The sequence below is a fragment of the Haliotis rubra genome, unplaced genomic scaffold, assembly GCF_003918875.1.
Source record: "Haliotis rubra isolate DU_JTF1 unplaced genomic scaffold, ASM391887v1 Scf109, whole genome shotgun sequence".
Classification (NCBI taxonomy): domain Eukaryota; kingdom Metazoa; phylum Mollusca; class Gastropoda; order Lepetellida; family Haliotidae; genus Haliotis; species Haliotis rubra.
Window position 1 is genome coordinate 793,343 of NW_025764992.1, and position 18,374 is coordinate 811,716.

Genomic DNA, 18,374 nt, shown 5'->3' on the forward strand with positions numbered 1-18,374 from the left:
GAAAATCATTTCATCAGTTCAACTTAACAGATAGTATGTGACTGTATAGTGTGTAACTCAACATTAAATACACACCACTGTATAAGCAGACACCATATAATAGATGTATAAGTCAGTCAGATCACTCTTGTTTATATTTCAACTTCTGAGCTGCTTCAATACCCTTGCCGAGCCTGACAATCGTCCATTGTGTGTCTGTTCCATGGGATAATACAAAATAATCAGTTCTCATCGCAGATTCCACAATGGGCATATATTGGCATGAAATACAAAACTAATGTGAATACGAATGGATCACTGTAAGTCAGTATTGAGTTTTCAATCAGCATTTATTGTCAGCCAGGGTGTACAAATACAAACATCTTTTTCAGATATATTTCTTGACCCAATCCGCGCCACACCAACGCCTTGCTTCTGTCTGGTACCTGAGCGTGAGAAACTTGCGTAGTCTTTCTAGACGATCATTAAGCGGGAAGGTGCATGGGAATCGGGTGCAGGCCTGCACTGCTAACTTCCTGACGTCATCGTCACAGTCGCTCTTGGACTTATTGTACCGTGAACCCTGGAAGAGCGACATATAGTAAGTGAGTGAGTTTAGTTTTACACAGCTTTTAGCAGTATTCCGGCAATATCACGACAATAGACACCAGAGGGAGAGATAGAGATGGAGAGGGGTGAAAAGAGAGCAAGGGAGAAGGGGAGAGAGCGAAAGCGAGGGAGGGAGAGAGAGACGGAGAAAGAGAGAGAGAGAAAAGAGATAGAGAGCGGAAGACTGACTGACTGAGTTTAGCTTTACGCCGCTTTTAGCAATATTCCAGCAATATCACGGCGGGGGACACCAGAAATGGGCTTAACACATTGTGTCCATGTGGGGAATCGAACCCGGGTCTTCGGCGTGACGAGCCAACGCTTTAACCACTAGGCTACCCCACCGCCCCGAGAGCGGAAGAGGGAGAGAGACAGAGAAAGAGAGAGAGGGGTAATGAGATGTAGTTATGGGTCTGACCACATGATAACGTCAGTATCGATAGTTACTGACTTGCCTGAAGCATCATTCACCTGTAACTGACCATATCAACCCAACAGGTGATACTGCTATGTGAAGTTGTGATATAACAGCTACGTATCTGTGTTCTTATATGAAGTCCACAAGTGACTTTCAGTATTGCACTATTTCCGGATATGACTTTCGTTGTGTGTGGACAAACATATTTGTCATATATTCAGCCAGGAAATGCAACATGTTTGACTACAAAGTCCTCAAGACAATGTGTTTGGTATTCTTTTCTACTTGACATTTACAATGTGTACGAAGGTGGACTTACACACGAGTAGCAAACAACATATCTGGCATACACAGGGGCTAGTGTTTCCAGGAGGACACGCGAGCGGTCTTTGTCTTTGGGAGGGTAAGCAGTAACGCAGGCAAACGTCATCAGTGCCAACACGAACACAAGCAGCAACATCTTCATTGTCTGGATCTACAATAAACACGAGCGCCTCGCTTTAAATACTGTATTATGTAGCACAGTATTCAAACCCTAAAGGCGAACATTTCACGGCCAACACTACCTAGTCACAATTCCTGGTACAATTCAGTCAGAATTATGTATAGCATTATAATGTTGATATATAGTTAGATAAATATAATCTAACGTAAAAAGTATGATACACGGAAAACTAACATACAATATAAATGAGTAAAGAGTATGGTTTTATGACGCCTTTAACAATATTCCAGCAATATCATGACGGGCGATCACAACATTTGGAATCAAACCCATGTAGTTGGTGTGACGAGCAAACCCTTTACCATGCCACTACCCCTCCTCCTTACATCTGGTTATTATGATTCATATGTGACTTATAAAATAAGTGTAACAGCAATTTACAGTGATGAATAAGATCATAAAAAACAGGGAAACAAGAAATAGAACGGAAATACTGGACAATACTTTCTTCCGCATCCGTGATATCTCCAAGGCTATATTTTCAGTAGATGGACATTTTGGTCCAGGACGGTTGGAAGAGACTACCGGAACAATGAAATGTGGACATAACAAGTCAAATACAGCCTGGAAGTTAACAGTCTTTAAATTTAACAGATCCAAGCTATGACCAATTTCTGATTAATATCGATATGCTCCATAGGCAAGTTTGCTTGGTCACATTTTCCAGCAAACACGTAGGGTTTTTCTTTTAGTTGTAAACTAAATTAGTCATCTGTGTTTAGCATTACATTCAGCGTCTGCATTGGTCACGAAGCTTCTTTCCACCTTATTATAATACATATATCCTTAGATTTGAGGGTCGATGGGGTAGCCCAGTGGTTAAAGCGTTCGCTCGTCACGCCGAAGACCCGGGTTCGATTCTCCACAGGGGCATATTGGGTGAAGTTCATTTCTGGTGTCCCCCGCCGTGATATTGTTGGAATAGTGCTAAAAGCGGCGAAAAAACCAACTCACTCACTCACTCACTCACTTAGATCTGAAATGTTGGCAGTGTAGGATCTACGAGCTGGCAAGCATTAACCTGTATGCGACGGTTTATGGAAAGACACGACAACCAGCATTACATCCCCCTGCGAACATCACAATTATGAATCTGTACCTATAATCAATGGTTCTTACAGAAAAGGAAATACTTACCTACAGCAAACTGTTGAACATCCAAATGTGCGGAATGAACAAACAGGGACGGCTTTTATATTGCAAAGCCGCATGAAAAACATTCAAAATGCATGATTTACACATGACCATATGTAGGTCTTTTTCACATAAAGCTGGTACGTTGGCGCAGTTGTTCAGTTAATGGACAAAAATGAATTAACACTGTATGACACATTTCTCTGACTCATACAGTCTGTGATAGTTACAGAAATTAAAGGTAGTAACAACGTTGATGTTGAGAATTTTGGAGCCGACATAACCAAATAAAAGAACAATCTTATGTTTTTAATAGCTGCTGAAGGGTGAAGAGGAAATTTTACAATCTCAAATATGAACCTAAATACCAGAAGCTGACTTAATTCGAAAACATTGGAAGTGTCGAAGTACAACACAATACATTAACGCTTGGTTTGGTTTGGTTGTTGTTTAACGCCGCACTCAGCAATATTCCAGCTATATGGCGTCGGTCTGTAAATAATCTAGTCTGAATGAGGCAATCCAGTGATCAACAGCATGAACATCAATATACGCAATTGGGATACGACGACATGTGTCAACCAAGTCAGCGAGCCTGACCAGACGATCCCATTAGTCGCCTCTTACGACAAGCATGGGTTGCTGAAGATCAATATTCTAACCCGGACCCTCACGGGTCTACATGAAAACATTCGCCGTGTTAACTCCTCCATTACGAATGTGTAGAATTTGCCATAGTGTGGGATTTAGCTCAGTACGTCAAGCTGACGTGTATATAACAACGCGGTGTTAAACCCAACTCCCTCACTCACTCATTACCGGGAATTCAAATATAAATGCACACAATCAGGCTGTTGGGGTATAAAGATGTTAACGTTAAACCCAACTCCCTCACTCACTCATTACCGGGAATCAGGCTGTTGGGGTATAAAGATGTTAACGTTAAACCCAACGTGTAAATCTGAAAGGAAGAACTGTTGGAAGTCTAACGTGTTCAAATAGCACGATACAATGATGCGACACTCTGGACAGCAACCTTGAAGAAAGCGTGAGTGGCGGGTGGCAACCGGTCGAGGCTTACCCTTTACGTGAACACCCGGTGTTGTCACTGGTGATTCATTTGTAATATTATCACCGTTATTTTTTACGCCCATTTGAGATCTATTTGGCAGAAAAACCAGTCCTTAGACAACACGACGCATCTGTGGCTGTTATTGTGATGCTAATGTGGACATGTGTGAAAAATCCGAACTTTTTTGTAAGTTCTGTTGGAATTTTGAAATCACTTCTAAGTTATCAAGTACAATCTGCGATTGAGTATTTGTTTAGAAGAAAAGATAGATAGACCTTTGGTATGCTATATATTCATCTCAATGCAGTACACACTAATAGAGAATAGGATAGTGCTACGAAAATATACTTATAAACTTACTTGGATATGTGGCAAACAAGCTACACTGACCTATCTTGGCCGAAACATTTTCGTAGCTGGGCAAATATAAGGTACAGACCAGGTGTGGTGATAGAAACGCTATTACTTTCTTTGGAAATGTGGGGCGGTGGGGTAGCCTAGTGGTTAAGGCGTTCGCTCGTCACGCCGAAGACCCGGGTTCGATTCCCCACATGGGTACAATGTGTTAAGCCCATTTCTGGTGTTCCCCGCCGTGATATTGCTGGAATATTGCTAAAAGCGGCGTAAACCCAAACTCACTCACTCACTCTTTGGAAATGTAACCATATACCGTGGTTGTCATCGCCTTTATCGTCACCATTTACCTTCTGATAACAAGGGAGATGAACCAATAGACAAATGTACAGTCTCAATCATTTATACTCAAATTTTACCATTAATGGCTACGTGTTTTCAGAACGTTTCATGTAAAAACATGAATGTTACCCGTGTCAATTAACTGATCTTCTTTGATACGAATACGTTTGTGAAGTTTTAGCCTCATTGGTCCGGCAATTTCTGAGAACAAGATCGCCTATTGTGGTCTAATTTCTGATTACGAAGGTCACATGAAGGTGAACGAAAGACACCTGCTGAATCTGAGTACATCCTTTCGGATGATGTATAAATAAACAGATGTGAGGTGTTATGTTGGGTTGACAGCGTTGTGGTTTAATCTGTTTGTGGTAATTACCAGTTGCAGCTAATGACTGCACAACGGGTAAACTGGAGTGATACTGACCACAGTTAAGCTAGGGTTTCAGAGCGGTTAAAACTGTATCAATTTTAAGCACGCAGTAAACCTTTCTTTTCAAGCTGAGTGCGCAAAGATGGCTTTGTTGAGTGCAAACAAACTCCCCAAAAGAATATTCAAAATGATGTCTCAACAAATTTCGGTTTTAAAACTAAACGCCAAGCCTTTAAAAGAAGATCTGATTGTTGAAATAGCTTGCATGTGGAGCCAACTCGCATGAATACAGTTAACGGGGTGTTATCGTATCATATGTTCCTTGGTTTATGCCCCTCTCAGCAATATTATAGGTTTATGACGACTTCCAGTAAATAACTGAAGTATGTGCACGAGAATATCATATTATTAAACCGAAGATAATTGCATTTGTAATCACACCTGATATCAAATGAACGAATGCGATTAAAGTTTCTCATTTTAGTAATGCATTGCTCATTAAATGTATCCCAGCTGTTTTCAGCGATAAATGAGTTTGAAATATTTCGTGATTTAAAGTAATCCGCCCATCCTTGTTTTGTTACATTCAACCATTACAAGATAAGAAGTAACATCATACCAGTGTAAATAGAAAGATTCGTGGCGTCACATGGGAAATCATCCAGAGTCATATTTGTTTACGTATTCGTTTTCAATATAATCTCAGGATTAGAGGGTATGTCAGGAGACACAGGCGCATGAGGACAAAATTCAAAGCCACAATCTGCAGCTGCGGCCACACCCACAGCCACAGCCACAGAAAAAGTCACATCCACAGTCCATTCACAGTCACAGCCACAACCATAGTCACATCCACATCCACAGTCACATCCACAGTAACAGCAACAGGAACATCCACAACCGTAGACACATCCACATCCACATCCACAGTCCACATCCACAGTCACATCCACATCCACAGAGACGGCCATAGTCACAGTCACATCCACGGTCACGGTCACATTCACAATCACATCCACAGCCACGGCCATGGTCACAGTCACATCCACAGTCACACACAGTCACAGCCATATTCACAGCCACAGTCACATCCACATCCACATCGGTCACATCCACAGTCACATCCACGGTCACAGTCACAGCCACAGTCCACAGTCACAGTCACATCCACAGCCACAGCACAGTCACATCCACAGTCACATCCACAGTCACAGTCACAGTCACAGTCACAGTCACAGCCACAGTCCACAGTCACAGTCACAGTCACAGTCACAGCCACATCCACAGTCACAGTCACAGCCACAGTCACAGTCACAGCCACAGCCACATCCACAGCCACAGCCACACAGCCACAGTCACAGCCACAGTCACAGTCACAGTCACAGCCACAGCCACAGTCACACCCACAGTCACATCCACAGTCACAGTCACCACACAGTCACAGTCACAGTCACAGTCACAGCCCAGTCAGTCCACAGTCCACAGCCACAGTCACAGCCACACAGCCACAGTCACAGCCACAGTCACAGCCACCACAGTCACAGCCACAGCCAGTCACAGTCACAGCCACAGTCACATCCACATCCACATCCACAGCCACAGTCACAGTCACAGTCACAGCCACATCCACAGTCAGTCACATCCACAGCCACAGCCACAGTCACAGCCACAGTCACAGTCCACAGCCACAGCCACAGTCACAGCCAGTCAGCATTCCCCACAGCCACAGCCACAGTCAGCCACAGTCCACCACAGTCACAGTCACAGCCACAGTCCACACAGTCACAGTCCACAGTCACAGCCACAGTCCACAGCCACAGCCACAGCCACAGCCACAGCCACAGCCACAGCCACAGCCACAGCCACAGTCCACATCCACAGCCACAGTCATCCACAGTCACAGTCACAGCCACAGCCAGCCACAGTCACAGCCAGCCACAGCCACAGCCACAGTCACAGCCACCAGCCACAGTCACAGTCCACAGCCACAGCCACAGCCACAGCCACAGCCACAGTCCACAGCAGCCACAGTCACAGTCACAGTCACAGCCACAGCCACAGTCACAGCCACAGTCACAGTCACAGCCACAGTCACAGTCACAGTCCACAGCCACAGCCACATCCACAGCCACAGCCACAGCCACAGCCACAGCCACAGCCATCCACAGCCACAGCCACAGTCCACAGCCACAGTCACAGCCACAGTCACAGTCAGCCACAGCCACAGCCACAGTCAGTCACAGTCACACAGTCACAGTCACAGTCACATCCACAGTCACAGTCACAGTCACAGTCACAGCCACAGTCACAGTCACAGTCACAGTCCACAGCCACAGCCACAGTCACCACAGCCACAGCCACAGTCACAGCCACAGTCACAGTCACAGTCCACAGTCACAGTCACAGCCACAGCCACATCCACAGTCACAGTCACAGCCACAGTCACAGTCACAGCCACAGTCACAACCACAGCCACAGCCACAGCCACAGTCCACAGCCACAGCCAGCCACAGTCACAGTCACAGCCACAGCCACAGTCACAGTCACAGTCCACAGTCACAGCCACAGTCACAGCCACAGCCACAGTCACATCCACAGTCACAGTCACAGCCACAGTCACAGTCACAGTCACAGTCACAGCCACAGCCACAGCCACAGTCACAGTCACAGTCACAGTCACAGCCACAGTCACAGTCACAGTCACAGCCACAGCCACAGCCACAGTCACAGCCACAGTCACAGCCACAGTCCACAGCCACAGCCACAGTCACAGCCACAGTCACAGTCACAGCCACAGTCACAGCCACAGCCACAGTCACAGTCACAGCCACAGCCACAGTCACAGCCACAGCCACAGTCAGCCACAGCCACAGTCACAGCCACAGCACACAGCCACAGTCACAGTCACATCCACAGCCACAGTCACAGTCACATCCACAGTCACAGTCAAAGTCATCAACTCACACGGACACAGTCACAGCCACAGTCACAGTCACAGTCACATCCACAACCACAGTCACTGTCCCACAGTCACATCACAGTCACATCCACAGCCACAGTCACATCCACAGTTACAGTCACAGTCCACATCCATATCCATACCTTACACACATCCCACAGCCACAGCCACAGCCACAGTCAGCATCCACAGTCACATCCACAGCCACGGCCACAGCCACAGCCACAGCCACAGCCACAGCCACATCCACAGTCACAGTCCACAGCCACAGCCACAGCCACATCCACAGCCACAGCCACAGCCACAGTCACATCCACAGCCACATCCCACATCCACAGTCACATCCACAGCCACAGCCACAGTCCACATCCACAGCCACAGTTACAGTCACATCCACAACCACAGCCACAGTCCACAGTCCACAACCACAGCCACAGCCCACACAGTCTACATCCACATCCCACAGCCACAGCCACAGTTCCACAGTCACAGTCACATCCACAGCCACAGCCACAGCCACAGTCACATCCACAGCCACAGCCACATCCACAGCCACAGCCACAGCTACAGTCACATCCACGGCCACGGCCACAGCCACATCCACAGCCACAACCACAGTTACAGTCACATTCACAGCCACAGCCACAGCCACAGTCACATCCACAGCCACAGTTACAGTCACATCCACAGCCACAGTTACAGTCACATCCACAACCACAGTTACAGTCACATCCACAGCCACAGTTACAGTCACATCCACAACCACAGTTACAGTCACATCCACAGCCACAGCCACAGTTCCACAGTCACATCCACATCCCACAGCCACAGCCACAGTCACACAGCCACAGCCACAGCCATATCCACAGTCACACAGTCACATCCACAGTCACATCCACAGTCACATCCACAGCCACAGTTACAGTCACATCACAACCACAGTCCACAGCCACAGTCCACAGTCACAGTCGTCCACAGCCACATCCACAGCCACAGTTACAGTCACATCCACAGCCACAGTCACAGTCACATCCACAGCCACAGCCACAGTCACAGCCACAGCCACAGTTACAGTCACATCCACAGCCACAGCCACAGTACAGTCACAGTCCACAGCCACAGTCCACAGTCACATCCACAGCCACAGTTACAGTCACATCCACAGCCACAGCCACATCCACAGCCACAGTCCACAGTTGACAGTCCACAGTCACAGCCACAGTCACAGTCACCCACAGCCACAGCCACAGTCACATCCACAGCCACAGCCACAGTCACAGTCCACATCCACAGCCACATCCACAGTCACACAGCCACAGCCACAGTTACAGTCACATCCACAGCCACAGTCACAGTCCACATCCACAGTCACAGCCACAGTCCACAGCCACAGCCACAGCCACAGTTACAGTCACATCCACAGCCACAGTTACAGTCACAGCCACAACCACAGTTACAGTCACATCCACAACCACAGTTACAGTCACATCCACAACCACAGTTACAGTCACATCCACAGCCACAGTTACAGTCACATCCACAACCACAGTCACAGCCACAGTCAGTCACAGCCACAGTCCACCACAGTTACAGTCACATCCACAGCCACAGCCACAGTTACATCCACAACCACAGTTACAGTCACATCCACAGCCACAGTTACAGTTACATCCACAACCACAGTTACAGTCACAGCCACAACCACAGTTACAGTCACATCCACAGCCACAGTTACAGTCACATCCACAACCACAGTTACAGTCACATCCACAACCACAGTCACAGTCTGAGTCAGCCACATCCACAGCCACATCCACAGTCACATCCCACAGCCACAGTCACAGTCACATCCACAGCCACAGTTACAGTCACATCCACAACCACAGCCACAGTCACATCCACAGCCACAGTTACAGTCACATCCACAACCACAGTTACAGTCACATCCACAGCCACAGTTACAGTCACATCCACAACCACAGTTACAGTCACATCCACAACCACAGTTACAGTCACATCCACAACCACAGTTACAGTCACATCCACAACCACAGTTACAGTCACATCCACAGCCACAGTTACAGTCCACAGTCACATCCACAACCACAGTTACAGTCACATCCACAACCACAGTTACAGACAGTCATCACATCCACAGCCACAGCCACATCCACAGCCACATCCACAGCCACAACCACAGTTACAGTCACATTCACATCCACAGCCACAGTTACAGTCACATCCACAGCCACAGTTACAGTCACATCCACAGCCACAGTTACAGTCACATCCCCACATCCACACCACAGTTACAGTCACATCCACATCCACAGCCCACAGTCCACAGTCCAGTCACAGTTACAGTCACATTCCACAGCCACAGCCACAGTTACAGTCATCCACAGCAACAGCAACAGTCACAGCCACAGTTACAGTCACATCCACAGCCACAGCAACAGCTACAGTCACATCCACAGCCACAGTCACAGTCACATCACAGCCACAGTTACATCCACAGTCACAGTCACAGTCACAGTCACAGTCACACCCACAGCCGTTCCAATGCATGTTGATGAAGGTAAGCCCTGTCAACGATGATCGGTTGAGTCATGCCTTTAATTAAAAAAATCATCTAAAGTTTGATTTGAAGACTTTCTCACTTTCCAGTTTCGATTCGCTTACACAAGTGACCCATGGAGATCTGGGTTAGAATGGATATTCTAACCCCTGCTTGTTGTAAGAGGCGACTAACGGGATCGGGCGGTCAGGCTCGCTGACTTGGTTGACACATGTCATCGTATCCCGATTTGCGTAGATCGATGGTCAAGATGTTGATCACTGGATTGTCTGGGGACGGTGGGGTAGCCTAATGGTTAAATCGTCCGCTCTTCATGCTGAAGACCTGGGTTCCATTCAACACATGGGTATAATGTGTGAAGCCCATTTCTCGTGTCCCTCGCTGTGATATTGCTGGAATATTGCTTACAAACGGCGTAAATCTAAACTAATGCTGGAATAGTGCGGCGTTATGCAGCGGCGTTAAACCACAAAGAAACAAACCATTCTCTTGTCCTTAAACTCTACAAACCTCTGGAAAACCTGGCGATTAGTAGGGTGCAGCCAGTGAAAGATATTCCTATGAAAACTACCAGTGAATCTGTACAACTATGTCAACTTTGGATTAAGTATGTCTGGAACAGCAAATATATGAAAATCGTGTTCATCATAGTTCCCTGGCCACTAAAGGCCAACGTTAATTAAATGTCGCGGAAAAGGTGTTAAATATTATCTTTACTTTCTTTCAGATGTATCTAACTGTGGCTTGTGACATAAAGAGGTATCATATTTGGGAGAGCTAACATCGAGCAGAGTGTACCATCACAGCCCCTTGCTGGGATGATGTGTTCGACTGCCTAAAACAGACAAAACATGCAGCTCTGAGAAAACATTCAATTTTAAGGAATTAACTTTACAATCTACAGATAGTTACGGAAGGATTAACACGAATAGCAATATGTATACACCTGAATACTATAGAGGAATATCCCTCAGAGACTCATTTTGTAAATTAGTTGGTGTTGTTCTGAAGAAAAGGTAACAAAACTGTATCGAATCTGAACCTCAGGCTGGCGGCAATGCAAATTATTATTTTTCGCTTGCAAGCAATGATACAAAAACATGTTCACAAAACAAATGGAAGCTTTTATTGGATATTATTTGATTCTTAAAATGCATTTGGCAGTGTTAACCATGAAGTTTTGCTCCAGAGCCTCATTAACATGGGTATAAGAGGTATGTTACGACGTAAATTGTAATAAAAACGCAAATTGTAATACTTGCAGCAAATTGTAATAAACTTGACGTAAATTGTAATAAAAACGTAAATTGTAATAAAAATTGACGTAAATTGTAATACGCAAATTGTAATAAAAATTGACGTAAATTGAAATAATTTTCGTTGCGGTAAAATGTAATTAATATTTACGTAAATTGTAATAACAGTTTTAATCACTCGTAAATACGCGGGTGGTATATATTTAAAGTTTGTTGTATCAGTGTATTCAAGTGTATTCTGTCAGCTTGAGTCAGGATGGAGAATGGATTAACAAACTACGTTAGGTTTAATACTGACACCTATGCTTCTTAAGCCCATTAATATTTGTCATTTTCATGAATCATTTATCTAATATGTTTGGATGGGAAAATGGTGGAAAAGGTTATCTTTTTCAACAGAATTCCACATGGTAGCAGCGCGTCCTTTGCAGACGATGTTTTAGGGGTGTCTGATACTACAGTACATTTATAACTAGATTGATATGTTTGAACAGTTTTGTCACAGTACTGGTATCATTAAATATTTGAGTAAAACACAAATAATGGTATTCCATAAAGGTGGACATCGTGATTATGAAAGGTGGTACTTCAAGGGATAAAGAATAGATGCTGTTACTTGTTACAGGTATGAGGGTGCCGTGTTTCGCTGTCTTGGACCAAGGCACATTGTTGTTTTACTGCACAAGGTCGGAAAGCATGCTTGACGTAGAAATCAGTTGACAAATACGATACAAAAAGCGACGCTCAAAACCAGCGTGTCTACAGAAAGGATAAGATAAGATAATACTTAATTATCCCGAAGGATATTTCGGTTACATTCTAAAACACATGAGAACAAAACAAGGAATCGCAAGATATCACATTTCAGTAAGCACTGAGATAGTAAACAAATAAATAGATAAGAGCACTAAAACGGGTGAGGAGTAGGATATGATGAACTGAAATGATGAGGTAAAAAAGGCAGTGGTGTGAAATGGTATACATGATGGTAAGATGATAAGGTGAATATAAATATTAAGGATTAACTGCTAATAATAATGAATACCGGCTGGTACAAAAGAATGACCGAACCTGCTAGTTCTAGCTATCGGTATGCGCAGACGACGACCTGATGGAAGAAATTCAAAGTCATAAAGAGAATGTGAGAGCTGTCGTTTACAATTTTCTGCACTTTTTTATCTTCTTCTTCTTCGGTTAGGTGCTTTGGAGGTCGCCTTCGCCTGTTGGCATTTCGGCAGACCTATCCCGCCTGGGGATGCGTGGGGTGTCCCTCCTTGGGACTCGTGGGGGAGGCTGTGGTGTCCCTCCTTGGGACGCATGGGCTGGGCCTGGGTGTCCCTCCTTGGGACGCATGGGGCTGGATCGGAGTGTCCCTCCTTGGGACGCATAGGCTGGGCCTGGGTGTCCCTCCTTGGGACGCATGGGGTTGGGCCGGAGTGTCCCTCCTTGGGACTAATGGGGCTGGGCGTGGATGTCCCTCTTTGGGACGCATGGGGCTGGACCTGATTATCCCTCCTTGGGACGCCTGAGGCTGGACTGGGTGTCCCTCCTTGTGTTGACCCTCATTGGGTAGCATGGTTTGTCCCTCTTTGGGACGCATGGATGTATATATACGTGTGCGTGAGTATATATATTTTTGTGGAGTAGACACGGCCACCACCACCCCCCTCCCCTGCTTTCACCCTTTGGGACTGGGGAGTGGACACGGCCACCCCCCTGCTCTAATCCTGGGGAGTGGACAGGGCCACCGCCCTGCTATCACCCTGGGGAGTGGACACGGCCACCCCGCTGCTATCACCCTGGGGAGTGGACACGGCCACTCCCCTGTACTTACCCTGGGGGTAGACACGGCCACTCCCCTGTTATCACCCTGAGGTCGGGAGCTTGGGTGATATAGTGTCCCTGGCACCCTCGGGCAAACTGAAGACTGGCTGATTGATACAATTTCTTTTAGATATACTGACATAGTTCACTTTCCAGAAGAAAGTTGGCTAGAGGCCTGTACATTGCATGATGCTCCGTGGGAGCCAGCAGCTGCGTGGCTGTCAATGTACCTAGCCCTGTTTCCTCTCTGAGTGTTTGCCTGGTTGTGTCAAAACGCTGGCAATCCAGCAAAATGTGAGGGACAGTATGGCATGTGTGGCATGTTTGACAGTTTTTATATGAGGTTTTGGTGGTACCTAGCCTAAGGCGGGTGATCATGATGTCGATTCCCCTGTTTTGTGAGGGAGTGGTTCGCTTCCCTTTCACACTGGGGCGGAGTCCATGATACCATCTGCCTTTGTCTAGGTGTCCCATTGCCTCTGTCACTTGCTAGTAATTGAACCTTGGATCATGCTACGAATTTCGCTTTTTGAGTAAGGATGATCCCCTTTTTTATGATTTGCTGCTCGTAAAGTAGGCCGAAAGATGTTATTGACTCAGTGCAATGAATTTGAGTTAACAATGTTGTTGAGTTTAGCTCTATTTTGAACAGACAGGTTACCAAACCAACAAAGAAGGTTAAAAGTTAAAATGCTTTGTATATATGTTTTGTAAAACAGTACCATAAGATAACAATCAATTTTAAAGTTGTTTAAACGACGTAAGAATTAAATACAATATAAGAAAGTCCACCTATATGACAAAGTCCTGTAAATGATCCAGTCTGGACCAGATAACCCAGTGATTGTCATCATAAGCATCGATGTATGCAATTGGGAACCGATGACATGTGTAAACCAAGCCAGCAAGTCTGACCACCCAGTCCCGTATGTCGCCTCTTACGACAAGCATGGGTTGATGACGACCAATTCTAACCCGGATCTTCACGGGTCATTAAATACAGGTATAGTATGTGTGAATACAATTATAGTTCGATTAATATAAATGCGTTCCATGATCCAATGGTTAAATGCTTATATCATTTCTCCAAATGATTGATTAATCTGTGCGCGGAATGTAAATTATAAATATTCGAAGACTTTCTCTTCGTTCGTATTAATGGCGTCATAGCCATAGATCATTCCATGAATCATACCTGATCTATTCGTTTAAACCCAACACCACATAACACCACAGAATGAAGAACAAACTATGTTTATGCCAATATCATTTTATTGTGCATGGCGTGAGGTGATACCACATCACAGACACGCCTTCACCCATGACTCATTACAGCCAGGCAAGGCTGGATTTTCGAAGAACCGGCTTCCGCCTACCCTTACACCCAAGTGATAAGCTGATGCAGCGGTTCTGCACTTCGGGAGCCACCATTTCTCCCTACAAATCTTCCGCATGCTTCGTAGAAATCTTGCATCACAAGTTGCTCTTGATATGCCATAAGCAGCAGCCTGTGAAAAATATTGTAAGACGATACAGTAGTGAAATTATTCGTGATATCTTTATTTACTCACCTTCCGTATCCAGACAGTCAGACAGACACTTTATTCGGTAATATACGGCCTTATGGCCCATTTTACAGTGAATATATAATGTATTTTTTTTTAATGTCACGTGAGCACAAATTGAAATAGTTATCTAGCAATAAATATATGTTTTAACAATGTTGCAACTGCATGTATAACAAGAGGGTTGTGAGAGTTTAATAAATTTACCATTAACAATTTGTTTTATGGACATGTTTAATATGTGGAAGATATTTCTCTCTCAAATCTTTATATTTATCACAAACTAATAATACATGGAATTCATCTTCAATAAAACCCAATTTACAGTTTGCACATTTAATTAGGTCAATATCGTCTTGTTCCGTATCCCCGGACTACTGTCGTACTTTCTATGGTGAGACTGATCATACTCGTCTACCGCCTATACATGCACACTGAAGAAAGAAGATCAGCTAGCTGGTTTCATATGAAGGCGATAATTTTCATACTTTCAGGCTTTTAAACCCGTGGGTGCCAAGACTGCATTTTTTTATTTTTGTAAATTGAATGTTGTGCGAGATTTGTAGTCACACGAATTTGTGAACGATACATTCTATTCGTGACCAACTCGTGTTATTCCTTTTTTACTCATTCATTTAAAAAAAAAGATGAATAACCTCTTTGATGCTACTAAAAGGAGGGAAAACATATTTGTTGAAGACATATTGTAACGTAATTATTACCAGCTGTTTACCTTATATTTCCAAATATCTATTTCTGAATAGGATTAAAGAATCACAAATGGGATTTGTTTTATTGAATATGCAAATAAAATAGTTTTATCAGCAACATGATATCCCAAAGCAGATGCTCAAAAATGACTTTTAAGTATTTCTCAAACTGAACATTCGTATAACCTTTCAGCCATACCCCTGGTGGAATTTTTTAAAAATACTCCAAAAACAATTATGAGATGTGAAATATACGCCCAGTGATAAAGATTAAATTAGTTATATATAAACTAACGGGCAAAAGAAACGATCCCAAAATTTAATGTGAAGGCTGACTCTATCACTCTTGACTATTCAGTAGCTCTTACACTAGACACAACGACACGACTGAGGTATGCATGAGGCCGTCCACATTTTTTTGCATTTCCAATCTCCCAACCGCCCTGAATTTGAATTCAAATGAAAAAGGTTATATCTCATGTATCTATTCTTATTTATCATCATGGACGGTGGGGTAGCCTAGTGGATAAAGCGTTCGCTTGGCATGCCATATATGTACAATGTCTAAAGACCATTTATCGTAACAATGATATTGCTGGAATGTTAAAAGCGGCCTAAACCATACTCACTCACTCAATGAACAAAATGAGACTATGGACATTTTTCAGGTCAATGTTATGTAGGTAATCCTTCCATTGTTATGCCGAACATGGTTAAAGTTGGCTCGTTTTTTGTTTTGTTTTAAACAGCTGATTGCGTGCATGATGTCTCCACGTGGCACTGAATCTACCAACAACCTGTAAACTACATTCTGCCGATGATGAAGCACCTCACTGAAGCCTGCAATCGACTTCTGGATACGTGTAACCGTAAATTACAAAATACGTATGGAATACGTACACAGGAATAGCAAACATCATGCTTGTTACAAGCAGGTTTGAATGTATTTTTGAATGGTAACCACTTGACTTGCACGGAACAGCCATTGGTGAACTTGCGATCACAGGTCTGCCGTGTACGGGTCCTGGAGAACCACCAACCAGCTGCACTTCCGGTCAACAGTACCCAGAGGGCCAGAGTACACCACGTGGACAACAGACTCATCTGTAAAGTAGTAAAAGTTTAGTTGTGTTTTGAGGCAGAATATATTCCACGGATATTGGAAATTCTTTAATATAGAATGTCAGTGCAAAAGAATACCCAGTCTTGACTATCCTCAAAAACAAATTCCGTTTAGTGTTTAGGGAAAATAGCCGTGAAATGTATATGGATTTAGCACTTGAAATAGTGATGACACCGGGTGTTTGCGAAAAGGAAAGCCCTGCCCTGCCCTGCCCTGCCCTGCCCTGCCCTGCCCTGCCCTGCCCTGCCCTGCCCTGCCCTGCCCTGCCCTGCCCTGCCCTGCCCTGCCCTGCCCTGCCCTGCCCTGCCCTGCCCTGCCCTGTTCGTTCATTTTTGTTCACCTATATCCCGGTTTTGAACCCGTGAAAATCCGTGTTAGAATTGGTCTTTACCAACCCGTCGTAAGAGGCGACTAACGGGATCGGGTGGTCAGGCTCGCTGACTTGGTTGACACATGTCATCGTATCCCAGTTTGCGTAGATCGATGGTCAAGATGTTGATCACAGGGTTGTCTGGGGACGGTGGGGTAGCACAGTGGTTAAATCGTCCGCTCTTCACGCTGAAGACCTGGGTTCCATTCAATATATGATTTGCTATTGATCACTGGATTGTCTGGTCCAGACTCGATTCTTTACAGGCCGCCGCCATATAGTTGGAATATTTGCTGAGTGCGGCGTAAAACAACATACCAACCAACCTGGTTTAGACTACTATGCTATCGATTCCTTTACATACTAATCACGTTTTCTCCATAGTAAAGGGGCGTTTTATCCCATTCAGGCCACGTGGTCGCTACGTTATAACAAACAGGCACGTAGGCATTGCGGTTTAACAAAATGCACCCAGTTCAGTGTTTGAACAACTAAACTTGAGCAACTAACATCACATCGGGGATTTCAAGATACAGTTCACCAAATATGACATGTCGAATAATGTACTCGAGTTTCAGAACACTGATACATGTACAAATACACAATAAAATTAAATGTTTAATTTAAATTTTCGGAATTAAAATGGCAAAAAATCATTTGTAATGTTATATCAACAATTCAGAAGAACCAACTGTTTTTTTCTGGTTGAGGTGAGTTTTGTGTGGCGAGGTGCAGGTCTGGCAGCATTCCGCCCGTACACACTGTTCCAGTGTACCCTCTTATTATTGTGACAAATGATACAATACGTTTAATGAATTTAAGGGTTTTGTGAAATGAATTGACCACTAACAATATAAAGTGAATGAGTAAAATTAATGTACCAAAACTGAATGATAATGGACAATTGTCGACAAATTTTGAAAACGTGAGTTTCCTAAACACCTACAAATAAACCTCAGTGTGTCCACCAACGTTATGTTAGAACTACCACAAAGTGAGACGTACCGACCATGTGATTTAAGTGGTGATTATAGCCCGGAGCCATGGCCACTGTTGCACCAGGATGTACATTGTATCGTTTCATCTCATCTCGCTATTGGATCTACATTTTAAACGCAACAGAAACCTGGTCCGTGTGATGAACGTAGGGTACAGCCATTATTCATTAGTAACACATGGGTGCTCAACCTGACTGGAAACAGTTTA

General features: G+C 44.6%; 1 protein-coding gene across 2 annotated transcripts; it reads right to left on the reverse strand.

Moving 5' to 3' along the window:
• Positions 1 to 310: 310 nt before the first annotated feature.
• On the reverse strand, positions 311 to 2,761 carry LOC124283176. 2 transcript variants are annotated; one of them, XR_006900310.1, is made up of 3 exons: positions 2,649 to 2,761; positions 1,326 to 1,481; positions 311 to 562 (listed from the first exon to the last, which is right to left on the reverse strand). XR_006900310.1 is itself a non-coding variant. In XM_046719205.1 (2 exons), exons 1-2 carry the CDS (start codon positions 1,470 to 1,472, stop codon positions 368 to 370), a joined length of 342 nt encoding a protein of 113 aa, XP_046575161.1. In that variant the 5' UTR covers positions 1,473 to 1,512; the 3' UTR covers positions 311 to 367. The 2 variants fall into 2 exon arrangements, 1 of the variants encoding a protein (XP_046575161.1); XM_046719205.1 differs by lacking the exon at positions 2,649 to 2,761 and having other exon boundaries at positions 1,326 to 1,512.
• Between the last annotated feature and the right edge of the window lie 15,613 nt (positions 2,762 to 18,374).

Coding starts and splice junctions, on each gene's coding strand:
- LOC124283176 (XM_046719205.1), bottom strand. CDS start 1,472: ATGAAGATGTTGCTGCTTGTGTTCGTGTTGGCACTGATGACGTTTGCC. Junction 563..1,325: donor ATGTTGTTTGCTACTCGTGT/GTAAGTCCACCT, acceptor TCGCTCTTCCAG/GGTTCACGGTACAATAAGTC.